General features: G+C 38.3%; 1 protein-coding gene across 2 annotated transcripts in view; it reads left to right on the top strand.

Annotated features, from left to right (window-relative positions):
• FAM3C (FAM3 metabolism regulating signaling molecule C) overlaps positions 1–26,824 on the top strand; it is a 53,313-nt gene that overhangs the window by 8,165 nt on the left and 18,324 nt on the right. For both annotated transcript variants that reach the window (XM_004741888.3, XM_004741889.3), the window contains exons 2-5: positions 4,279–4,333; positions 8,352–8,456; positions 16,783–16,812; positions 17,981–18,104. In XM_004741888.3, coding sequence (XP_004741945.1) covers positions 4,321–4,333; positions 8,352–8,456; positions 16,783–16,812; positions 17,981–18,104 — 272 coding nt within the window. In that variant the 5' untranslated portion in view covers positions 4,279–4,320. The remainder of the gene's footprint in view (positions 1–4,278; positions 4,334–8,351; positions 8,457–16,782; positions 16,813–17,980; positions 18,105–26,824) is intronic.

The raw sequence follows: 26,824 nt of genomic DNA, 5'->3' as shown, positions 1-26,824 counted from the left end.
AACATTTGCTCTGTTTTGTTTGCATAAATGGAGGCAATTTTTTTTGCAAATTATTTTTAACGCCATACTTCTCTTTGTAAACTACATGAGAATACCGCCCCCCCCCCCACGTGTAGTGTACTTTTGTTTTCAGGGTTTGCTCATTTCCCTCTTTAACTGCTCTAGGACTGAAAATGTAATCTCCTGTGGTGTGATTTAGAGCAAGCCTGTGGTCGGTCTGGGTTCTCTAGAGATACTGCACTGAGAGGAGATATGGTATCTGAGATTGATGGATAATCATAAGGAATTCACTGCCTCAGTTGGGTTGTGGAGGCTGAGAAGTCCCCGGCAGCTGGGGGAGCCAATGACGTTCTTCCATCCAGAGAACTGGGAGAGCTGGTGTGTAAGTTTTGGTGTGTAAGTCAAAGGCCGCTGGAGATGATGTTCCGGGTAGCAGGCTGTGAGCAGAGAGAGCAAATTCCCGCCATTCAGATTTTTGGGTTCTGTTCAGGCAGCCAATTGGATGAGGCCCATTTGTACTGGGGAGAGCGAACTGCTTTACTCAGGTATCAGGCTCAGCCAGAAACATCCTCACAGACAATCGCACAATAACGTTGAGCAGGTATCTGGGTGTTCCGTGGCCCAGTCAAGTTGACACAAACAATTAGCCATCCCAGGGCCTAAATGTACTTCTGTCTATCTGCTTGCCCTGACCTTTGTTTTTCTCTGTCCTCTTGAAAAGCTCTAGTTCGCGTGAGTGTTAACAGTCCTCTGAACTTCCCTCATTGGTGCCTGTGACATTGCCATTTGACCAGAACCGAGTTAAAGTTGGGTTGGATTAAGAGATAGTTTCTTTGTGTTTGTGGAGAATGACTTACAGTACTTTCTCCCAGTTTAGTTGATTGTCGTTTGTTAGTACGACATCGGTGGGTGTTTCTGTCTGCTTCATTTTCTTTCTGTCTTCACGGGGTGTTCTCACGCATGTGCTTAATCATTCTGACGAATGTTGCATCTCTGGAGTGGCTAGTTGACAGCCCAGGTTGGCAATTCCCAGAACAGTTTGCAAAAGCCACATTGATAGGCGTGGAGTTTTGACAGCAAGTTGCTTCTATTACAACATGTCAGCGAGCTGCTGAGGTGCGAGAAGCGTGTTTGTGGTATCAGCTTCTTACTCAGCCTTCATGTGACTTGAGACCAATCCCTTGACCTTATCTGTAATGCCATCGAAACACACTACACCTAGGGGGCTGCTGGAAAGATTACATAAAATAAGCATGTGTACGAAAAACACTGCCGAATGCATTGTTACCTAGTTTATTTTAATTGGCAAGACCTTCCCCTCCTGGTAAATAATTGCTATTATGGCTTAATTTATTGATATAAAATGGTCTTGTCATTCACCTGTTGTAATTCAAGTCTGCTTCTCAAAGAGAGAATGAAAGTATCACTTGGCTTGTGTGTTTATCTGTTGATCTCAAATTGATTGATTCTAGGCTGAGGCCTGTTGATGCAGGCCTCATTTTAATAAAACTTGACCAGATTAGAGCAAAGTCGGTCGTTGGGTTAAAGGAAATGTTTAAATGACAAGGAATTCAAAGAAATTCAGGATGTTGGTCTGAGATCCTAATGTGGGACTTGTTCTGTAGTCTGGGTCGCAGACTTACTATTCTGTTGGCCCGGGACACCGTGGCGACCCATCCTTGCAGTGGACTTTCAGGTGATTGTGCACTTCTACACATTAGCCACCTGATAGGGTTTGAGCATTTATTTTAAACACTGAAATTTGTTTTGACTGATGCTACACTCTTGGGCAGTAAAGGTACTATCAAAGGTTTTTGGGGTTTTGTTCCTTTTTTAGTGTATCCTGCAAGTGCTCTGCCTGCCACCAGTATTCTGGTTTGGAAAATAGCTCTAATTTTTTTTTTAAAGGTTTTATTTTATTTATTTGACAGACAGAGATCACAATTAGGCAGAGAGGCAGTCAGAGAGAGGGAGTGTGGGAAACAGGCTCCCCTCTGAGCAGAGAGCCCATTGTGATGCGGGGCTGGATCCCAGGACTCTGGGATCATGACTTGACCTGAAGGCACCCTAAGCCACCCAGGTGCCCCAATAGTTCTAATTTTTAATGAGTGTATCAGAAAACCTATAAATTCTTTCACCTGTTGCTTATGGATTAAAGAGCTGTGAATTTCTATCGAAGGACTTTTTACCCCTTTGCTGTTGTGTTAATTTTCTGTGAAGCTGTTTTATCCCTGCTTGATCATTGGAGGTTCAGCCCGAGGTTTATGCCAAGTATACTCCACTAAATTCCTTCTTTTTCTCCTTGAGATGATTATATGTAATGATTTTCTTTGTTTTTAAATATCATCCTAAGAAGAGAAGTTAGGAATGACTTGGAATTAGCGTGCTGTGAACATGTTCCTTGATTTGCTCTCAGATATATCCAGTACTTTTCCCTTATGCTGGCTGATCTGCACTCTTGCATCAATTTGTCGTAAGCAAATGAATTAAAAATGTGTTACGGCTGAGATTTTATGAGATTTTATGAAATGTTCTCTTAGAAATTAGTGGAAAGCATGAATTCCTCTAGACATTTATAGTTGCTTTTCGTGGTCCTATCAGTGTCCGTGTAGAAGCGGGCTAGCGGGACAGTGTGGTAGGACAGTGTGGTTAGGGCGCGGGCTGGTGAGGCCCTCGGGCTGGTGAGGTACAGGGTACAGGGTGTGGCCACCTCAGCAGGGATGGAAAGAGTGAAAAAGAACAGCATGCTTCTGGCCAACCGCTTATCCTGCTTCCAGAAAACTTTTCTAGGCCACATTCAGAGAAGAGCGAAGTTATTTTGGAATATTAACTGGGAGTAACGGTCTGTGTGTGCTGTGAGTGTAGTCTTCCATTTTGCTGGACGTCAAAGGAGAATTTGAAACCAGTCAGGGATTTCATTTGAAAAGCCAAGGATTTTTTTTTTTTCTTTTCTGCTTTTATGTGATGACTGGTGGATACTTTAGTATCTGTTGTTTTCTTTTAATATTTCCCTAGCCTGTGGATAAGTAGTTAGCTTAAATAGGTTGATAACGCTGGCTTTTCATATTCTGTTCAGATAACTAGCAGAAGAAAAGAAATCAATAATGCTGTATTCGCTGTTAGTTTAAATGTTGGTATTTTCTTGAGGGTAAATCGGGCAGAAGGGAGCTCTCCTAAGAGCACTGGCCCCTGGGCGCTCACCACCCCCACCCTGGCCTGACTCTTACTGGTGAATGAACAAACTGGGTGTCTCACTCCCTTTCTGTGCTCTTCAGGGATGCGCTGCTATTCTTATTTAAAACATTGTGTCAATTACTAGATCAGGCATCAACATTGGAACATCAGAATCAAATACAATCAGTCTAAAACAAAGGTATCAAATTCATTCATCAGAACTTTCTTTTTGAATTCCTCACCGAGAGAGACCGTGAGAGACCGCTGTCTAGTTCAACCTGAGCATGAATTTCCTGTCAAACTCATTCACTTGCTTTTTCGTTTTGTTTGTAAAATTTCACCTGTCTGGAGTTACTTCCTAGGAGAGAAACACACATAGACAAAGATTTTTTTTTTTTTTGCCAGCATCTATTTCTTGTTGTTCATAGAATAATATTAGAGAATAGTTTCTTTATTTGATGTGTAGCATACACTGTCAATAATGGTAATTACCAGAATATTTAAAATTGTAATCCTGTACTTTTGAATATATTCTTTTACAAACTTAAATTGAAACCATGAAGAAGAAAAGGATCCTGGTTTTAAAATAAACCTTTGCTGTAAAGTCCTTGTCATAGTGCCCCTGAATTCTGTTGTACGAAAAATGAAGTAGCATCGTAGACTGAGGCGAGCCTGAGATGGGGAGCCAGCAGACCTTTCTTCTAGTAGCGTGTTCCACGCCTGGACGAGCAGCGTCACCTCTTTGGACCTCACCTGCAAACTGGAAGTCCGGGACTCAGTATCAAAAGTTCCTTATAAGTGCAAAATCACTGAGAGTAATAAGGGGCATTATCTTCCATTCACATGCTTGATGGCAGGATTTCTCACAGCTCTTCGCCAAAGTTAGGGAGCTGGAGACACAACGGTCTAAAACACGGACCCTGTTCTCAGGAGCTTTGTGTCCCAGTGGAAGGAGCCAGGCCCCGTGTCCATACTGGTAGAAAACTTAGAAATGTCATGACATTTGTCTAATTAGTTTATTATATATACTTCAGATCCAACTCAATCTTAGGCAGGAATGCTCATTCTAGACCTAATGATGTTTGCCTTTTCTTTTGATTTTAGGAGGTTGTTTAATGAAAAGTGCCATAGACGGAAAAACGAAACATGAGGGTAGCAGGTAAGATATTTAATTCAGTAGAAAAAGTTTTATTTTTTGCGTAACTTATTTATTTAAATGGCTAATGGAGAGAGTAAATAATCTTTTTCTAAATTAAGAACAAAGCTGATTATATAACAGACTAAATCACTACTTCACCTCCTTTTTTATGTAGTCAATACATCACAAATTGGACACACTTCACAAAATTTTTTTTAAGTTATGGCTTTAATGTTTGTGTTCTTGCACATTAAGTTTATTTGCCTAATAGAATAAAATGCCTGTATAAATAACAATTTTGATAACCTAGTGAGACTGATTTTTTGTTTTGCTAAATTCTAGCTTTTTGAGAGAAAGAAATCATGAAGTTTAAAAGCCTACATCTTTTCTGTATATGTACTTAAATAGAAACTAGTGTACATGAACAATTCAGTAAAATGTTTGTTTACTTAAGGGAATATTTGCTGGTTCGAGTTCAATCTGCATAAGGGAGGTTATGTGTAAGAACATCTGTTCCTTAGGCAGCAGATTGAGGAAATTGCAAAACACAGCTTGATGTTCATAGTATTAAGGTAACGATCTTTAAACATTATAAAAAGATGCATAAATAACGGGAGAGGCTGATGACCTCTTCTTGCCTTGATCATGAAAAAGTGTGTGTTCTCCCAGCCCTGCCTGTCCTTCAGCACAGCCAAGACCCTAGAGGAAAGGCACACTTTACCTAGAAATTTCTACTACCTGTTTTGCCAACATAGAAGGTAACTTATAATTTCCCAAAAGCGAGATAGTCTTTCTTGTAATTATCGTCTTCTCACCAGCAAGTCAAGTTATTTTCCTATGGGGGGAGCATCTCTTAGAAGTCTCTAACGTCGGGGTGGGTGAACAAACGAGGCGTGTGCTTCCGTCCTTTTGTAGAATCAGGTGCAGGTGATCCAACATCATCATGCTCATTAAGCAGAGATACCCGGGTTCATAGATGGCCTTGTGGAAATTTAGAAATCTGTTCCCTTTGGTCATGAACTTACAAAACTATCCTTTTTTGAGTAGCTCTTCAGTTGTTGAAGGAAAATATTCCCAGAAACTAAAAGCTTGTTTTTGGTTTAAAAAATGTATTACAGTGTCTTTTTTTTTTTTTTTTAAATGATCTTTGAATACGGCAAGACTGACTATTGATGATCACATGTCTCCACATTATTTTTAAAAAGTACATTAATTAAACATGGTGATTGAAATAATCAAAGCAAGTTTTCTCTTCCTCATGTAATTCTACATTCATTCTTGTTGAAGTTAAATTTTCATTTGGTTCATTTCTCCAATTCTGGCAATTAATTCCAAGGTTAATTGATAAATAATTATTCACTGAGTACTTATTTTATGTTTGGCACTGTTCCTAGTGTAGGTCTTGAAGGGATGGTTTTGATGAGCAAAGAGAGAAGATTAGCTGTTAATTTATTGCCTTTAGTGTGATTAATCTCTTCTAATTTAAGAAAATCTGGTTGCTTTGAAATATTCTTATAGCCTTTATTTTTACAGTAAGACAATAGTGTCTAAAGAGTATGCTTTTTGGTTTGTGAAAAATAGGGATACACTCAGATTAGTGCAGTCCATGGCTAGAAGGAAGAGAGAATCTTACAGAAAGTTAAGAATGGGGGGACTGTGGTGTGGTATGGTCAGGCCCCTTTATGTCCAGAGTTGGATGGTGACTAGCTCTGGAGGAGACCTCTATGTAATGGAAGTTCTAGAACTCTACCAGTATGGAGGTGCTAGTCTGTGCTAGTCTTCATCTGCCTGCTCCTCTCTGGGACCATCTGTTTATTCTGTTACCAGCACATTTCTCCCATCTCGAACTTCTCCCTGCCTTAGAGCTTTTATATCCTCCTAGTTCCTCTGATAGTCTGCTGTCAGTGAGTAGGTCTTGGTTGAAGACTCCCTTCCGCTACTAACTATTTATGTGACCTTAGGCGAGTGACCTAAAAATTTTCAGCCTTGATTTCTTTTCTGTAAAATAAAAATGATACCTGGAAAAGCTGTGTAACTGCAATTGTGCTTTTATAGCATTTAGCTCTATGGAAGGCACTCAATAAATGGTGTGTGTGTGTGTGTGTGTGTGTGTTGTATATGCAGATATATATATGTACATGTGCGTGTATCTGATGTCTGTGGTGTATATAGCTTGTCTAGTGTAGGCTCAGGTCTCACTTGGTTATTGAATTTAGTCTAGAACTTTGATGTATTATAACCTTGATATTTTATTCATTTTAATATTTTAATCTTAAACAGTAACGGTTTCATGTATTTGTGGTAAGGGACAGGGAAAAGTTACCTTTGGTTGCACATGCTCGTGATTGCTAGGAAATGAGTGGTGAAGACTCATGTGATACACAGTCTTCAAGCCTTTGGTCATAAGTGATCACGAAGCAATGTGTCACCTCTCACCATTCATCTGTTTCGCAAACACTTGGTGAGAGTGCGACTATGTCCAGGCACTCTGCTAGATCCTTGGGGGTAAGAGCTCAAAGCCTGTTGGTATTTTGCTCTCTTCTGCACTAAACATGTAAGCAACTTGTAGTTGCTTTTGAAAATAAGTGATTTTTGGAGGGGAGAAGGTCGAAGCAGGCGGTGTGGGAGTTGATTCGGTTAGTAGTGAGCTTCTTCCCCGCCGTCTCATTTCTGTGTTTTTGGAGCGTTTCTAAATAGAAACAAGGAGTTCCGTGAAACCAGCACTTCTCAGTGTCGCTGGCCATTGGTGAGCATCAGCAGTCCATTCTCTTCCTGCTCCTTGAAGGATGTTGTCCTAGTTGTTTCGGGTTAAGAAATTAGAATGAACATACAGTTCTTCTTTACTCTTCCTTACCTACTGAGTTAAATTTTTGCAGTGTTTTAGGGGAATGTGGTAATTTGGTGTCAGAATGGAGCACCGGGCTCTGTCAGGATCCCTGGATCCTGGGCCTTCTGCTGCTGCTGAGTTACTTGTTATCATGTGCAGTTAGGCCTGATCTCTGGACTTCTGTGTCCTTAAGAGTGGAGAGATGCCTGTTGATCCCACCTACCTATTCTAGATCAATATAAAGTAAAATTTTGGTAAGAGAGGGCAATGGAGATGGTACAGGCAAATATTAGTATTGTTCCTGAATAATTAATGAGATGCTCTTCGATTCTTGGGGAAGGAGGAGGATGTTTCTTCCCTGTCATTTTCCATTTCCTTTCCTGTCTTACACTTTTTTTTCCTTTCCTAGATTTGCCTAGCTGTGGGAACAAAAGACTAGTCATCGGTTCCTGTTACTCAGTCAGTTAGCTGGCAGTGGGCAGTGCTAACTCTGTAGGGCGCTCAGAAATGGTTAAAGATGGGAAGGTCTGAAAGTCTACGAGTGTGTCTTGATGGAGCGTATGATATAATTGCACTATGAAGCGTAGGTGACAGGTGCCAGATGAAGTCCTCTGCGATTCGGGGAGGCTAAGGAGAAGGTTGGGTACTCTTGTGCCCCATCCCGGCAGCACCGTCGGCTCTAAGAGGCAGGTGTTTTGGTGATAGGACAGTAAACCTGTTTCATTCCACTCAAGAGTTCCTTCCTTAGCATCACGGTTGTTGCCATGGCAGTTCTACAATGTCCAGTGTTTTTGCGTTACCCCTGTAAAGCATTGCCTTTAAATTTGGAAAGGATTAAGACTGTAGCTGATGATGGTGTTCCATTTGCCATGGAACTTTGGTGTAGTCAGCCGGCCCTTGAGAGCAGGTTTGGTTCGTTGTTGGTGGTGGTGTGGTTTTGTTTTCTTCATGAGAAAACTAGGCAGATGAGTCAAGCAGTCCTGTGTTTGGGCTGCTAGCCAATCTGATAATTCTTTGATCAGGAAAATCCTCCCTGATCCTGATGGATGGTTGGTACAGTTTGTGTTGTAACTCCAGTAAAACTAAGATCCAATAGATAAAATTTATTAGTTTTAAGAAATTTTTAATAAACTTAAATTTTTTATGAAAATGCATTCATAAAAGTTGTGTGGTCTCACAAGCTCATGCTGAATTATTTCTGCCCTTTTCTAGGTGCTGCGAAGTTGGTGGTAGCTGTGGCAGTATTTTTACTGACATTTTATGTTATTTCTCAAGTATTTGAAATAAAAATGGATGCAAGTTTAGGAAATCTATTTGGTAAGTTCCATTTTTTTCTGCCTTTATTAAGTCTTACTTTTGATTGGTTGTCTATACATGTTTACCAGTTATCAGCTTTGAGTCACTCTGCTGTTTAGTCTGTCTAGAAAAGAAAATGTAATTATATCAATAAGTGTGACCCATTAGAATATTCTAGAATATACAATAGGAAGTCTTAAAATGAATTCGGTATAAAGCATTCTGAGTAGATTTAATGGGGTCTATTTCATTCATGCCTAGGACATTAATCATGGCATTCTAAATGAATATTCTGAAAGATAACACGCACTATTCAAGTTGGGTGCTAGAAAACTTGGAACCAAATCTAGCTGTCACCTCGCAAGTGGAGTAATGATAATGCATTCTAAATACCAGCCATAGAAATCCATCTTGCTTTTTTACCTTTATTTCCTCCTGCATCATTTTTCTCTCTTTACCAGTTTATTTAATGCTCTATTATAAACATACCATTGTAAGCTACTTTAACTCAGTTTTTAAATAAAATTCTTAAGTTAGAAAAAGAAATTAACTTTTGAAATGTTTGAATAAGGTTTGGTTGAAGCATTGTTTAAGATATTAAAAAATTATGCATGAAAAGTGAGAATATGAAACCTAGAAACAGTATTTTGACCCATGAGTCAGAAATCTTTTGGAACAACTTTGAGATCTCTGGCATAGTGAGTTTGGCTTTCCATAAATTAGCATTTGGAAAGGATCCCAAAACCTCGTTCACTTCTTCTCACATCTAGTTTCAAGACTCCATGAACTGGTGGTCCTCTAGCTTTAAGATCAAAGGAATCTCCCTGGGATTTCGGTATGCAGACTTGGATTCAGTGTCTGGGATGGGGCCTGAGAGTCTGTATTTCTAACAAGCTCCCAGGTGATGCTGAGGTTTCTACTCCCACGTAACATACTGAGTATCAAGGCTGTAGACAATTCTGTTGTGTAATCATCAGTTTCTGTATAAACATTTTCAGGTGACTTCTCTTAGAATAACTACTTAAAAGTACTTTTTATATTGCACTGAATTCTGTCTTTTATACTCCCCAGTAGTATCAGTGCACTGACCTTCTGTCTCCCGGGGTGCTCTTCCATACTGACGAGCTCTCAGATAGTTAAACCGCAGTCATCCTCCTTCAGTCCATCTTTTTTTGTAAGTTTTCATCTCCAATTATGGAATTCCCCATTTTGAACCATTTCTCTCAGTGTACTGGCTATTTTCCTCCTGAACCATCTGTTTTTCAACACCCATTTAAAAATGTATCCAGGGGGGCGCCTGGGTGGCTCAGTTGGTTAAGCATCTGACTCTTGATTTTGGCTCAGGTCATGATCTCAGGGTCGTGAGATCCAGCCCCCTGTCAGGCTCCACACTGGGCATGGTACCTGCTTAAGATTCTCTCTCTTCCTCTCCCTCTATCCGCCCCCTTAAAAAAAAAAAATATCTATCTCCCTGTCTATCTCTAGGATCCAGCATTGAGCAGTCATTACAAAGTACAGTGACATTTGACTTCTGCCTACTTCTGTTGCTCTGAAGAGGCCAGTCTGATGTCCTTTGAGGGCACAGCTGGTTCAGTTGAATAATGGGGCGGAAAAACCCTGAAGGCATAGAGGACTTGTTCAGGGTCACTGGTGAAACAATGTGTATGGCCAGGTCAGCTAAGAAAGATTGATGGTAAGGGAAGAAGATTATGGAGTGGTAGCTTGAGGCAGAAGCACGTTGAATGTTTTTTTCTATTTTGAAGTAATGTAGAGACTCACTTGTCTGTAGGCTTTGGGCAAAGATTCAGGGAATTACATGTCCATGGATGAGACTAAACAAACAAGAAACAGAGGGTCCTTGAAAGAAGGGAGGCAGTGAGGAATTTGAGAGGCAAAGTGGGAAGCTTGGGGGGTAGGGAAGGAAAAAATGAAACAAGATGGGATCGGCAGGGAGACAAACCTTAAGAGACTCTTCCTCTCACAAAACAAACTGAGGGTTGCTGGGAGCTGTGGGGGTGGGTCGGGAGAGGGTGGTTGGGTTATGGACATTGGGGAAGGTATGTGCTATGGTGAGTGCTGGGAAGTGCGTAGTAAGCCTGATGATTCACAGACCTGTACCCCTGGGGCAAATAATACATTATTTGTTAATAAAAAAAAATTAAAAAAAGAAAAAAAAAGAAGGGAGACAATGGGACCATTGGTGCATATTAAAAAATCTACTTTGAGAAAAGGCCCACTGTTTTCAGAGAAGAGTCTCGGGTGAAGCCCCAGCCAGCGCTTGCCCTAGTTTGGCTCTTCATCTCCAGTCCAGACCGTCTGGTGAAACATCACAGGGATGTTCCATGTCTGTGTCTCGTCCGTGGTATCTGCCTGTTTCATCGCTGCCAGAGCAGTTCTCTTAATAGTCATGAACCTTTAGCACTTCCGACGACTGGAGAGTAAAATCAGAGTCTCTGCTTAGGATGTCGCACCCTCAACCTGCCTCAGCCCTTCTCACCTGTTCTCTGCCCCTCCCCTCCTCACCCCGTGCCTCTCACTCCCTGCACCACGGGTCAGGGTCAGCACAGTGTCCGTAGACACACACCCCAGCCTTGCTTCTGCCTGTTCCTCACTCCGTCCGTCTTTCTCAGCTCCCCCTTCCTCCGTTAATCCTTCTCTTTTCTCAGAACTGCATAAATGCCCCTTTTGAGATAAATTAGATTTGAATCTCCCCTCTTTTCCTATTAGAATGTGTAACTTCTTTTTTGAACTGTTAGTTCCTAATGCATAGTATTTATGTCTCAATTCGGCACTGATTTTATTCTGCCTTACGTAGAATAATGTCATTTATTTTCCATGTATCTGTTTACCCTTCTTAGAGAATGACTCTTAAGGGCAGTAACACCTTGATGCTTCACCCGGCTCTCATGCTGGGCTGTGCACGTAGACGGTACACGCTGATCGAATGGAGAATGAATGTAGTTTTTTTGAGGATTTTTATTTGAGGATTAGGATTTTTATGTGGGGAGGAACAGTATTTCCAAAGTGGGATTCATTTAAAACTATAATAGTTGAAAGGCCTCTGATAGTCAGCTATGAACAGAGGCTGAGCTACTTAAGTAGGATAGTTATCTCTTAATTTTCATTTTGATTTTTCCTAATTTGGGGAATCTGTAAGGTTTTATTGTGTGTTTTAGGTAGTGGATTTGCACTTTCTTAGGGCAGATGGCTTATTTTGGTATCATAGCTGAAGTCATACACTGTATCCACAAAACCTTACTGGATTCCAATTTATTGAGTTGTTGAAAATTTAATTTGTTGTATTTTAATTCTCATCATAGAATTAATTGAGCAAAGATGGAGGTAGGGTTGTCTTTGCCATTTGCTTGGCATCGAACTCAATTTACCAAAGGATGATTGATAAGTTTAACTCAACATTAGAATTGTTTCTATAATCAGTATACTGGTGGGTCTGCCCCTCCCGTGAGGTGAACTATAATAGTTCTTTTGGTGGTGAATTTTTCCTTTTTTTTTCCCCCCTGTGTGGATATAATAGCTTACTTGATAGTTTTATAAATTTAGATTCAGGTTGATTGGATAGTGCTGTTATAGAAAAAATGAACTTAATTCTAGAATGGAAGAATGAAAAGTGTTCTCACAATTAGTTGAGATTACTAAAATACATTATGATTTTTTAAAAAACAAGTTTTTCACACAACCTTTTGAGATAATTGTGGGTAGATGCACATGCATTCGTGAGACGTAATACGTAGCGATCCTGCCTAGGATCTTACATAGTTTCTCATACTGGTGACATCTAGCAAACAAGCGATCTACAATGTCACAACCAAGATATCAATGTGGAAACAACATGTGTGTTTTAGTAATGATTGCATTTTAACAGTGTTAATATTCAGCATAGATACTTAACAACTAGTGAATGTATTAAACACATTCTGAATTATTTTTGTATATATAACTAGAGTACTTACTGTTCTATTGAAGTTCTGTTGAGTTGATTTATCTTTACCTTTTCAGATTTAAACCATTGAAGTGGTATAAACCTCAATTACTTGACATTATTAAAAACTAAAGTATGAAATCGTCCTGATTTCTGTAGCTTGACTTGTTGAACAGTATTCACTGATGAAACCCAAATCTGAAAAGAAAATTCTAAGTGAATTCATTTTCTCAGCTTATCCGATTAGGAGTAGATAGTAATGATTAAGCCATTAACTTTTTCTTGAAGAAAGTAAGTGTTCAGATTCTACTTGATATGGTACTTATTTCACAGATATTGGAGACCTTTGTTTTTCAGTCATTTTAAATTATTTTTTAAGAAATGTTCAACGATCATATAAGCTGTAAAAACAACCGGTAATTAAAATTAAATTCAGTTAACGTAAAAAATTCAGCAGTGAGCTTCTTTAGCTTTCCAAAGATACCTTATATCTTAACCATATAAAAGTTCAGTTTATCTTGATGCAATTTAATCTTGAATTATTTATGATCAGTTTTCCACATTAAAAATAAAATGGTGCCTGGCTGTTTATTTTCTTAAAATATAAAATTTTTAAACTTAAAAAAATGCAAACCAAATAAAAAAGTGTTTATTATTGTTCCTTAAAGTGAAAAGTTGCATACATTGAAAGAAATTAAGAATTAAAGCTGTCAAGGTAGATGGAGGAATACAAGTTGCAGGGAAGGAGGGATTTTTGCTGACATGCTGTGCTTGTACTCTAATGTGGAGAACATCCTGTTTTATTTGTGAAAATTGACTTGTTTGGCTCTTAGGTGTTAAAATTCTCAGAATTGCAGGCTTAGTAGAGGGCTTTTGGTTTTGATAAAAGATAAAAATTAGTTTTCATCCAGTCTGGAAAGAACAGTCTTTCCAAGAGTTGTTTGTTATTTAAAGATTTTATTTATTTATATATATATATATATATATATATATATATATATATTTTATTTATTTATTTATTGAAAGAGAGAGAGAGAGAGAGAGAGCGTGCGTGTGCAGTGTAGTGGCGGAGGTACAGAGGGAGAAAGAATCTCAGGAGGACTTGAGCTGAGTGTGGAGCCCAGCAGGGCTCGATCTCAGGAGATTGTGGATGCCCTGAGCTGAAATCAAGATTTGGGTGCCTAACTGACTGAGCCACCCAAGTTCCCCTGTTTCTTGTTTTGTTTTTGTTTTTTTTTAAACCTTTAGCATCTTTTCTCTTTACTCTTACACAAAGTAAATGGAGGTGAAGTTATGTATTTAAAAAGCCTGATGATTAAGAAACTGGTTTTCCCTAAATCTTATCCCAGTAACATTTTTTGAATTAAGTAGCATTTATCCCTCTCTTTTTTTTTAATCTCAAATTTTACAAGCAAACTAGTTTGACCATGTTACAGGCTCATCCCTGACTTTTCTTCTACCTCCCTTTGCTCAGCCACACTCTTCTCTGGGCGTTAGTTGATTATTGATGTCTCTGAATTCTGTCCTCAGCCCCCTGACTTTAAATCCAGTGACTTCTCTGGGTAGCCTTATTCTTTGTCAACTTTCCTGTTGGTATCTTCATCCCAGATCTCATTTAGAGCTGGGTTTGAGACTTTCCCACTTGGATCTTCTCCAAGTATCTAAAATTGACAGGGCCAACACAGACTCTTTCCCTACCCCTGTCTCCTCACTAAGCTATGAGCATCTGAGTGCAGACATGGTGTTTTTATTCATTGGTTCATGTGAATGAATAAATGAAGACTTCTAAAGCCAAGTGTCCAAGAGGTAAATTGATTTCTCTCTTTCCATCATCCCTCTGTCTGGTCTGTTCGCAAGTCCCGTCAGTGTTGCTTCCTTAGTTGTTCTGAACTGGTCTACTTGTTTCAAACCCACAGTCATTAACCTTTGTTCTAGCTGCTGCATACTGTAGCAGCATCCTTGCCCTTGCCCTTTGCCCTGGGAGTCTTGAATCATCTGCCATCAGAAGGGTTGTTCTGAAAGCTCCCTGTTCTGGCTTCCTGCTCTGAGCAGGACTAGCAGTTTTTATGCATGTGATCAGAGGACCTCGGACATTTCCCATTTTGTGATGCAGCATGAGTTTGAGTGCTAGAGTGAAATAGGACTTTGAAAATTATTTCTGGGGGTGCCTGGGTGGCTCAGTGGGTGAAAGCCTCTGCCTTCGGCTCAGGTCATGATCCCAGCGTCTTGGGATAGAGCCCCACATGGGGCTCTCTGACAAGCAGGGAGCCTGCTTCCCTTCCTCTCTCTCTCTGCCTGCCTCTCTGCCTACTTGTGATCTCTGTCTGTCAAATAAATAAATAAATAAAATCTTAAAAAAAAAAAAAACGATCTCTGCCAGTTATTAATTATGACTTGAAACAAATCAAATCAGCAAACCTCTCTCTCAGTCCCCAGTTTCTTTCTCTTTGAAACAGGGATGATGATTGAATCAGTAATACAGGCAAAAATACAGCTCTTACACAGCTGCACGTTGTAAGAGCACCCAGCATATATGAATGAGCTCTGTTTTATTACCTCTGTTCTAATCCCACTGTCTTTCTTGTATCTTGTTACCATAAGTTAAGCAGACCAGAATTTCTGATTTGAACAGTGTTTTTCGGTAAATATCTTAACACCTGTGTCTGATGATATGTGTTTGTTCAGGCCAAAGTGAAGTTGAGAATATCTAGTGTTTATGCTGCTAATCTCTCTTTGGGCTTTTATTTTCTTGTTTACAAAAGTGAGAGCGTTGGACCAGGTGATCTCTAGAATTGATGTTTCCCTTACTTTTATGACATAATTAAGGAAATTAAAAGAATGAGCCTAGTAGTCCCAGCACTCTAATTTACTAAGTAATTTTTTTTTCTTCAGGCCTTTGTCCTTATCCATGAATACTTTTTGTACTTCTAGATAAGGCTTGTGTTTTTTGCTTTATTTCATGCATTAGACTTTCTCCATGTTACCCCATGGTAACCCCATGCCTTTATGATTTCAGTGGTGCATAATATTCTGAGTGTTTTATAGAGTTAACGAGCCTTCATTTACTTGGTCATTTTCAACCCTTTTTAAACATTTACATATTATTTTTCAGCTTTAACTTTCTGTTCTTCAGTTTGAGTTCTGGACTTAGAGGAAGTTCTCAATTATCTAAAATAGTACAGAACTAAAAACCCAGGGGCTATTTATAGTCAAACAGCTGACAAATATTTGTGACACCACATACTCATTAGCCAAATCAGGAAGTGGCTGCCCACAGTATTATTGATGATTTGAACTGTTATCCCCTAGGCTGGGATCAGATGTTAGTGCTCTTAAAAAGCTCTAAGTATAGATGGCCATGTTGAGATCTACTGCATTGAAGTTAAGATTTAATCATAGGGTTCTGGCTTCCTTGAACTGATAAATTATAAAAGTCTTAGTAGTTGACCTTATTTTGTTTATTATGCCTAATACATTTCTATTCTAGAGAAATTAAACTCACTACCACCATCCCTCTTGTGTTCCCCATCCCCCGAATCTCCTAGCCTAACCACTGAGATAAGTTCATGTATATTCTCCAGGATTTTATGTGCATGTATACACAACACCATACTAGTTACTGAGTGTATATTTAAGGTCATTTAAAGGGAAGTTTGAAATAGTGTGTGATATCAGTTACATGTGAAATCTAAAAAGGACAAACTCAGAGAAACAGTAAAATGGTGGTTAGCAGGGGTTGGAAGGGAGGTACGGGGGAGACTTCGCCCAAAGGGTCCAAACTCCCAGTTATAAGATTAACAAGTTTGGGATCTCTAATGTAGCATGGTGATCACAGCCGATATTACTGTATCATATATGTGAATGTTGATTAGAGAGTAGATCTTAAATATTCTCTCCACAAGAAAGAATTGGTAACTGTGTGAAGGGAAGGAGGTGGTAGCTAATACTATACTGGTTATCATTTTGCAGTTGATAGATGTATCAGGTCAGCATATGGTATGCCTAAACTTACACAGTGTTCTATGTTGATTATGTCTCAAGAAAGCTGGGAAAATTTTAAAAAGAAATTTAAAAAGAAATTAAGTTTGTAAGGTATCTTTCTGATACGGATTTAAATTATAACTAGAAATAAAAATAAAATGTAAAGAAAGAATAAAATGTTCTATCAGTAATAAAATACTACCATCCGTAATTCCTCTGAATAATTGTTTTTAATGAGTTTTGTAGTTACTTTCACATTTTTTCTCTAGAGGGATATATTCTGGTTTTTTTTTTTATTGTATACCGAGCAAAAATTCAGGCACTTTCATTTTTATGAGTCTGTTAGTTCCAAATATGTTTAAAAAGTGAACCCTTGACAGTAGCTTTATTCCTTCTAACAAAGAAAACCTTTTCTTTTTTTCCTAGCAAGGTCAGCATTGGACACAGCTGCACGTTGTAAGTATTTCATTTAAATATTTTGCATATGGTTTATTCTGTTTTATCTTAGGCATATGAGGACTTGTATTCAAACAATGGAGAGATTTCAGCTTGAGCAAAATTGAGTTAAAACTTTTTAAGTTACAAGGATGCTGTTTGACTGGACCACTCAACATTCTTGGTATAGAACAGTATTCATAATGGATGTTTTGTTTTATTAGTGTTTTTAGTTTCGGTGGTATATAAGTACAGAAAATGTGTGAAAGAAGAATTCCTTGTTAGAAGTAGAACATGAGCAGGTATTCAGTGATGTGTCAGGCTTTTTACTCATTCTAGAGTTAACCATGCGTTGTGAGTATATGGACTAGAAATGTCAAGCAGCAATTCAAAACCTCCCCCATACTGAATTTGTGTTAAAAGATGTACTTTATATAAGAGGGAGAAAGAGAAAGAGAGCAAGCACGAGCAGGAGGAGTAGAGGGAGAGGGAGAAAGAATCGTAAGCAGACTCCCGGCTGAGCGCAGAGCCCTATGCGGGGCTTAGCCTCAAGACCCTGAGATCATGACCTGAACTGAAACCGAGAGTCTGTTGCTTGACTGATTGTGCCACCCAGGTGCCCCTCCCCATCCTGAATTTTAAAAATAAACTTAAAAATAATTAGAAGGGAGATGGTTGGAGGATGGGCAAAAAAGGGTGAAAAGGAATAGGAGAAATACACTCCGAGTTTAAAAATGAACAAGCCAGAGGCATAAAAGCTATAGTGTTGAGAATATAATCAGTTCTATTTTGTTAGTGTTGTCTGGTGACAGATGGTAGCTACACCTGTGAGCTTAGCATAATAACATAGAGGATTGTTGAATCACTGTGTTATACCCCTGGAACTGATGTAACCTTGTTAACTAAATTAAATTTAAAACTCTTAAAAAATAAAAAAATTAGAGAAAAATACATTTACCTTCATCAGGATCAATTGCTTGTTTCATTTATGTCAATTATTAGCTTGTTTCCTAGGAAGTTCTGTTTTTCATTTTGTTTGTTTTGTGGTTCTTTGAAACCCTCAGGGGAAAAGAAAGACATGTATTTTAAGATATGTATTTGTTTTTACATAATGCTCTTTGTGGTTTAAGATAGGAAACAAACTGATTAGAGTCTACTAATACTTTTTTTAAAAAATTTCTCCCTAAAGCTACAAAACCTCCCAGATATAAATGTGGAATCTCAAAAGCATGCCCTGAGAAGCATTTTGCTTTTAAAATGGCAAGCGGAGCGGCCAATGTGGTGGGACCCAAAATCTGTCTGGAAGACAATGTGTAAGTATTTATCAGTTTGGAAGTATATGGTATGGTGTTAAATTACAACAACTTGAACCGGAGTTTAATGGATCTTTTGAAAATGTATTGGGCGGGGCGCCTGGGTGGCTCAGTGGGTTAAGCCGCTGCCTTCTGCTCAGGTCATGATCTCAGGGCCCTGGGATCGAGTCCCGCATCCGGCTCTCTGCTCAGCAGGGAGCCTGCTTCCTCCTTCTCTCTGCCTGCCTCTCTTCCTACTTGTGATCTCTCTCTGTCAAATAAATAAAATCTTTAAAAAAAAAAAAAAAAGAAAATATATTGGGCGTATTTTAAAGAAAATGGCAAGCGGAGCGGCCATTTTAAAGAAAAGTGATTTCAGTTTTCATGATACGATTTTTTCTCCCTCAAATTTAAAGAGCCTTAAAATTCTGAAATTTCATAGTAGAGTGACATAAGACTGCAGCATTTATCCAGCTTCCTCTGAAGACCAGGGATTTCCTCTGTGTAAATCCTCTCGATCTGTGCTGTCCCATCTGGTAGCCATAGACACGTGCGATGGTTTAATCCTGATTCTTAAGTAATCTGGGAAAAGTTAATTCATTTAAATGAATTAAAATTAAAAAGTTAGTTCCTCAGTCACTCTAGCCACATTTCAGGTGTTCGGTGGCTGCCCGTGACTGGTGCCAGCCCCGCCGAACACCCAGCATTTCCGCCCTGGCAGGAAGTCCCATTTGACAGCACTGCGCTTGGTAATGAAAGCGCTGCCTTGCGAGCCCTTTGTTTTAACTGTGTGTGAAATAACCCAGTGCTGACCTCCCCCTGTTGCGACACACAGCTGTGTGCCACTTCCCGGAATGGTTTTTCTGTACTGAGATGCTCTACCAAGTCAGTTTTTAAGTTTTTAATCTCCTGCCTTAGGGTTGACTGTCACTTGTATGTGAAGTTGGAGTCTGAAATCACAAGCCCTCCTTTTAGTGGGTTGCCCTGAATCTGCTCCTCCCTGGAGAGTGAGGCGGATGAGCTGTGCCGAGCTGCGGGTGTGGTGCAGAGCGAAGGGCGTGGGTGAGATGAGGTTGAGGAATCCGGGCCAGGCCAGTGGGAACTTAAGGGCCATGCAGGTAGGGAGATGGCATCTTCTTCTGAGTGTTTGAGTCATCGAAGGTTTTCATGATTTCATTTATGTTGAAAAAATTATCTGACTGATGTATAAAATGATTTGAGAAGCAGAATAGAGAGAACAACTGGAAAGCCTTTGCCAGTTGCTTCCAAAGCTCTTTGACTCTGCTCCTCTCCACAATGTAACAGAGTTTTCTTCATGCACATTCACTAAATATATAAATAGATCTAAAAATATGTAAGTAGAAATTTTAATATTTTCCGGCACATGCCCTGAGTACATGCACACTCATTTTGGGGATGACCAGTCCAGATCAGTGCTTCTGAGTGGGGATGATTTTTCTTCCTGGGGGGCATTTATCAAGGTCTGTAGGCGTTTTGAAAGGTCGTAGCTACAGTGGCAGTACTTGCGAAGGCTGGCGTGCTCTGACGTGTTCCTCCAGTGTGGCAGGACGGCCTTTCTACATGAGTTATTACGTCCATAATGTCATCATAGGCTGATTTTGAGATAGCCCAATATAGACAAAAGATGATATTAAGATTCAGGGGTGGTTATGGTTTTAAGGACAGATTAGATGCATCAGATATATTTTGGAGATTAACATGGATTTCAAACTTCTCATTAGTTTGGAATAGAAAATCCTGGGTATAAATATCAAGTGTCACCAAATACAGAAATTGTAGCTTCTTTTTATTTTGCTTTAGAGAACCCATTATACAGCTTTTATTTTAGGCATATACTCATTTGATTTTCAGTTTACATGAAGTTGATATTATGATAATACCTCACCTTTTATTATAATATTAATGTTTGGTATAGGAATATATAGCAAACTATTTTGATGGATTTGTTCATTTGCTTTACCTTGAGGATATTTTTGACTGTAAGGATCAAGAGGTAAAATCAGGGAGAGTGTATAAGTACTTATATAACCATTTAAAGTATAACCCCTAAAAATACAAAAACCATTCTAAGCTCATAAATAATAAAACAAACAAACAAAAAAAAAACCAAATAAACAGGCAGTTGGCTAGATTTGTCCTAAGGGCTGTAGTTTGTTAAACCCTGCTCTAAACTAGTCATTTTAAGATGTGGTAGTTAAAACATAAACTAGGCCTTTGAAACAAAACTATGTTCAAAGATGTGGAATCTGTCTACAGATTATATAGTTTTTTCTTTAGATTTTTGTCTGGAGGTGTGGAACGGTGGTGGGGAAACCTTCATGAAAGATAAAAGAAAACATTTCCACTTGTGTTAATAAGACCGGTTTATATATTTATAAACTTACATATTTAAAAATCTTCGGTCCTTTGTCATTTCCTAGTTAGAGGATTTCCCTGCCTTCCAGGTTTTAAAACTTGGTTGGCTGCTGCCCTCTTGTGGGAAGCCTGTGCCGTACTCCTCTGTTGCGTGTGTTTCTCTGCTTTGAGAGACTCAGCAGCATATACTCCATGATGGGGAAGACACTGGGAAATTGTAGTTATTAACTATTAAGACACCGGGGTACATAATTATTAATGTAACAGGTTAATCATAGCTGTTGCTTCTTAACACTAATGATGGAGTTCGGGAATATATTTCTCACAGGAGCAGAGCAAATGCATTTTGAAACTCCCCTCTTTTGGGCAGCACATTTAGGTGGTTTCCTTTCCACATTTAGTTGGATCACCTTTCAGAACTACTCTTGAATACACATGGAAAAAGTCTATGCTTAATTACATGTAAATTTTAGAGAATGAAAAGTGAGATTTTGAAGGCAGATATGCAATTCATATGGTTAGTTACGTGCTACTAAGCTTTTCAAAATCAAATTTCTATGCTTCTTTTTAAATGGACCTTCAAGTAGAGTTTTTTTTTTTAACTCTGTATTTTGAAATAATTATAGAAATCACAGACAATTGCAAAGATCGTATGGAGTATGGAGTAGTTCTGTGTATTCTATACCAGTATCCCCGTGATTGTATCTTAATTAGAGTACAGTATCAAAGCCAGGAAAATGGCATTGGTATGGTGTGTGTCATTTTACCGTATGTGTAGATATATGTAGCCAATACAGCAATTAAGATGCAGAATTTGCCTATTGCCACAAAGATCTCTTTTATACTACCCTGATATCATCACCCCCCAGAATCACTGACCCCTGGCAACTACTCAGTTGTTGATAATTTCTATCATTTTGATGCTTTGAAATGTTCTAGAAATAGTATCATAAAATATGTGATTGTATGAGATTGGCTTTTTTCTGTTCATTTTTATCTATTTTTTTTTTATTACCACAATTTGAGAATTCTTGAGATACATTCTAGATATGAATCCTGTTGTCAGATACATGGTTTGTGGCTGTTTCCTCCCAACCTGTAGCTTGTCTAGACATCATTTTCACTGGGATCTTTTGTAATGCCAAAGTTTGCAGTTTTGATTAGTTCCAATTTATTTATTTATTTATTTTCATGGATGTGCTTTGTTGTTTGTTCATGGATTGGTGTCAGGTCTAAAAATCATTCATGGAGTCATAGGTTTCAAAGATGTTCTTCTGCATGATTTTCTAAAATTTTTACAGTTTTATGTTTTACATTTAAATCTATGATCCATTCTACATTAATTTTTGAAAAAAGAATGAGATGTAGGTTGAGGTTCAGTTTTGGCCTATGAATATCTAGCTGCTTAAGCACTATTTGTTGGAATGACTGTCCTCCCTCCATTGAATTGGTTTTGCTCCTTTGTTAGAAAACAAGTTGGCTAAATTTCAACTGATGCATTTTTTGGTTCCACTTGGCCTTGGGTTCTCTATTCATTCCATTGATTTATATATTTATCTGTCCACTAATACCATGTGCTCTTGATTATACTAGTTATGGAGTAAATCTTTATATCGGGTAGAATAATTCCCCCCCCCCCCAATTAGGTACTTTAGTTTCTTTGCCTTTCCATTTACATTTTAGATAACCTGGCCTCTATGCACAGAAAATCCTCCTGGGATTTTTTTTTTTAGGAATTGTGTGAAATCTGTATATTAATTTGGAGAGAATTGACCATCTTTACTATTCAGTTGATGAATATGGCATTTCTCTTTATATATTCTTCATTATCTTCCATTACCATTTTTGTGGGTTTCAGCTAACAAGTCCTATACAAGCTTTATTAGATTTATACCTAAGTATCCCCCATTTTTTGAGCAATTGTAGGTGGCACTGTATTTTTTTTTAATTTTTATTTATTTATTTGATAGACAAATCACAAGTAGGCAGAGAGGCAGGCAGAGAGAGAGAGAGAGAGAGAAAGAGAGAGAGAGGAGGAAGCAGGCTCCCTGCTGAGCAGAGAGCCCAATGTGGGGCTCAATCCCAGGACCCTGGGATCATGACCTGAGCCAAAGGCAGAGGCTTTAACCCACTGAGCCACCCAGGTGCCCGGTGGCATTGTATTTTTAATTCATATATTGTTAGCATATAGACACACAATTGATTTTTGTGTGTCAGTCTTGTACCTTGCTAAATTAATTTATTACTGCTAGGAGTTTTGTTTTTGTTTTTGTAAATTCCTTGGGATTATCCATATAAACATGTCATCTGCAAATAAAGACAACCTTAGTTTTTTTTTTTTCTGATTTGTATGCCTTTATTTTCTTCTCTTGCCTTATTGCATTGGTGAGGATTTCCAATGCTGTGTTGAATAGTGATGATGAGAATGGACATTCTTGACTTGTTGCTGATCTTAGGCGAAAAAGTATTGTCCTTCACCATCCAGTATGAGGTCAGGTGTAGATTTTCGTAGGTGTTCTTTATCAAGTTGAGGAAATTTTCTATTACTAGTTTTCTGGGACTTTTTATCATGAATGGGTGTTGAATTTTGTCAGAATGCATGTTCTGTATTAAGGTGATTATGTGATTTTTCTTAAATCTGTTAATATAGTAGATTATATTAACTATTCAAATGTTAAAATACCTGTGTATTCATAGGCTAAACCTCACTTGGTCATGGTTTATGATTTTTTTTTTTTTAAGATTTTATTTATTTATTTGACAGAGAGAGATCACAAGTAGGCAGAGAGACAGGCAGAGAGAGATAGGAGGAAGCAGGCTCCCCACTGAGCAGAGAGCCCGATGCGGGGCTCGATCCCAGGACCCTGAGATCATGACCTGAGCCGAAGGCAGTGGCTTAACCCACTGAGCCACCCAGGCGCCCCGGTTTATGATTTTTTTAATATAATGCTGAATTCTATTTACTAATGTTTTGTTAAGGAGGATTTTTGCCTATACACTAATGAGGCATTTGGCTTGTAGTTTTCTCGTGATGTCTTACTCTGGTTCTAATATTGTAATACTGGCTTTATAGAATAAATTTGGAGGTATGCTGTTTTCTGAAAGAGTTTTTGTAGAGGTAGTGTTAATTCTTTCTTAAAAACTTTTGGTAGAAGTCTCCAATAAAACTGTTTAGGCTTAGAGATTTTCTAGAGAGGTGAGTTGATAAACTATGAATTCAATGTCTTTAGTAGTTACAGGACTATGTAAATGATCTGTTTCATAATGGCTGAATTGTGTTAGTTTGTACTTCTTGAGAAATTGGTCTAATTAATCTGAGTTGTCAAATTTACATGGGTAAATCCTTCATAGTATTCCTTTATCCAGTTGATGTCTGCAGTGTCTATGATGCTATCCCATTTCACTTTTGATATTGGTGATTTGTGTCTTCTCTTTTTTTTCTGTCACTCTTACTAAAGGATTGTTAATTTTATTGGCCTTTCTAAAGAACAGGCTTTGTTTCATTGATTTTTGCTGTTTTAATTTCTTTCCTTTACTTACTTTAGGTATATGGCATTCCTTTTAGTTAAATACTTAGTGATTCCTCTCTGTACTCTTTTAGCTATGTCTCACAAATGTTAATAAATTGTATTTTCATTCTTTTCGATGTATTTTTTGATTTCCCTTCAGACTTCCTCTTTGACCCATGGATTATTGAGAAGTGTGTTGTTTAGCTTCCAAGTGTTTGGAAATTTTCCTGTTATCTTTCTGTTACTGATTCCATTGTGGTTTAAGAATACACTTGGTGTGATTTCAAATTTCTTTAAAAAATATTGAGGGGGCGTCTGGGTTGTTCAGTGGGTTAAAGCCTCTGCCTTTGGCTCAGGTCATGATCCTAGGGTCCTGGGATTTACCCTGACATTGGGCTGGCTCTCTGCTCAGCAGGGAGCCTGCTTCCACCTCTCTCTCTCTGCCTGCCTCTCTGCCTACTGATCTTTGCTTGTCAAATAAATAAATAAAATCTTTAAAAATATATATTTTGTGACTCATGATACGGTCTACCTTTAGTATATGCTCCATGGACACTTGAAAAGAATGTGTATTCTTTTCTCGTTGGGTAGAATGTTCTTTAAATGTCAATTAGACCCTGTTGTTTAATACTGTTGAGTTCTTCCATACATTTGGTAATTTTTCATTGATCAGTTGTTGAGAGAGCACTGTTAATGTAACCAGCTGTGACTAAATTTTCTGTTTCTCCTGTCCATTCTATCTGGTTTTGAGTCACCCAGTTTGTACCTCAGTTACCTGATATATACACATGCAGGTTTACTCGGTCTTGCTGAAGTGACCTTTTGATGATTATGTAATCTCCCTCTCTGTATGGTCACTTTCTTTGCTCTGGGGTCTGTTTAATTGGTGTTAATACAGCCACTTTCTTGTGTTTAAGCAGCTTTCTTTTGTTTAAGCAGCTTTATTGAGATATAATTCCCATGCCATACGATTCACTCATGTAAAGTATACAGTCGTGTTTTTAGTATATCCACAGATATGTGCAACCAACTCTGCAGTCAGTTTTAGAACATTTTTATACCTTAAAAAAAAAAATTATGTCCTTTAGTTGTCTTGCCCTTCTACCCCATCCCCATCTCGTTCCACTCCCTTCTCCCCCGCCCCCCAACCAGCCCAGAGTAGCCATATTTTACTTTCTGTCTGTAGAGTTACTTAACTGTTTTGGACATACTATATAGAAGGTATTTTATAATATGTAGAGGTTCTTTTGTCATCAGCCTCTTCACTTAGCACAGTGTTTTCAAGGTTCATCCATGTAGCATGTATCAGTACTTCATTCCTTTTTATGACGGAATAACCCTCCATCATGTATAGATATATCACATTTTGTGGATTCGTTCGTCAGTTGATGGACATTTGGTTTGTTTCCACTTTTTGGCTATTATGAATAATGTTTCTATAAACATTTGTATGAAAGTTTTGTATGGACATGTTTTCATTTTTCTTGTATACGTACTTAGGACTGGATTTGGGTTCATATAGTAATTCTATGTTTAGCTGTCTGAGGAGCTGCCAGATTATTTTCTGAAGTGGCTGCCCCAATTTACCTTCCAGCAGCAGTGTAAGAGGGTTCCTGATTTTCCACGTAACTCTGCTTCTTATCTGACTTACTGATTACAGCCATCCTATCCTGCTGGGTGTTGCGTGGTATCTTGTTGTGATTTCATTTTGGAGTTCACTGATGATTAATGATATTTAACATCTGTTTATTTGCTTGTTGGGCATTTGTGTATCCTCTTCGGGGGGAAATGTCTATTCAAACCTTGCTTATTTTTTTTAAATTGGATTCTTTATTATTGAGTAGTAATCCTCTGTTCTTCTGATTAATGGTTACATGATTTTTCTTTTTCTACTCTTTCACATCTTATCTACTGTATCATTATCTTTAAAGTAACTTTCTTGACCTGAAACCCGTAAAACTAATCTAGGAAAAAAAGCTTTATGACATTGGTCTGGGCAATGAATTTTTGGGGTAAGACACCAAAAACCTAGGCAACAAAAGCAGAAGTAGACAAATGGAGATTACATCAAACTAGAAAGCTTTTGCACAGAAAAGGAAACAATCAAGAGAATGGAAAGTCAACCCACTGAATGGGAAAAAAATATTTAAACCATATATCTGATAGATTAACATCCAAAATATGTGAGGAACTCCTGCCACTCACTAGCAAAAAAACAAATAACCTGATTAAAAAATGAGTAAAAGGCCTGAATAGACATTTCTCAAAAGAGGAATGCAAATGGCCAACGGGTATATGAAGTGGTGTCTTACTCTTTAAATGAAATGCCATCCGGTGTTTGTTAGAACAGCATTCACTATCACTTGAAACCATACGTTTGCTGCCGATCTAAGTTCTTTGAAAATCAACAGTTGGCTCTGTGGCTGTATAATGAAATATTATAGCTTTTATTATTTGTGAAATTGTGTGTTACAGAATTCTTTATATCAGTAAAGTTTATAATAAACTTAGGCACCTACCTGTATGTGTGTAGGTATGGATGTTCCCTATATGGACATGGGTGTGTCTGTGTGTGTATTCCCATATATGCATCCTTCCCCATCTCCATCAATCTCAAACCAGTAGTTAATCATTGAATTAACTGGTAGTATTACCATTACCTAGAATTTTTAGAATTGCAGACACCTACAATTTTAGTTTACTAATCCTAATTCAGCACACTGAACCGATACAAGCAAGTGTTCCACTCAACTCTTCTATTTCATAGAATCATGGTGGTCTGTAAGCTGCGACTGGGTGTTAATCACCTCAGATGTAACAATACAAGTGACTGTGGTTAGATGCAGTAATTAAATG

The sequence above is a fragment of the Mustela putorius genome, unplaced genomic scaffold, assembly GCF_011764305.1.
Source record: "Mustela putorius furo isolate JIRA1106 unplaced genomic scaffold, ASM1176430v1.1 tig00003845_pilon_pilon_pilon, whole genome shotgun sequence".
NCBI lineage: Eukaryota > Metazoa > Chordata > Mammalia > Carnivora > Mustelidae > Mustela > Mustela putorius.
Note: the sequence above shows the minus strand (reverse complement) of the source record. Positions and strands in the feature narration are given on the sequence as shown.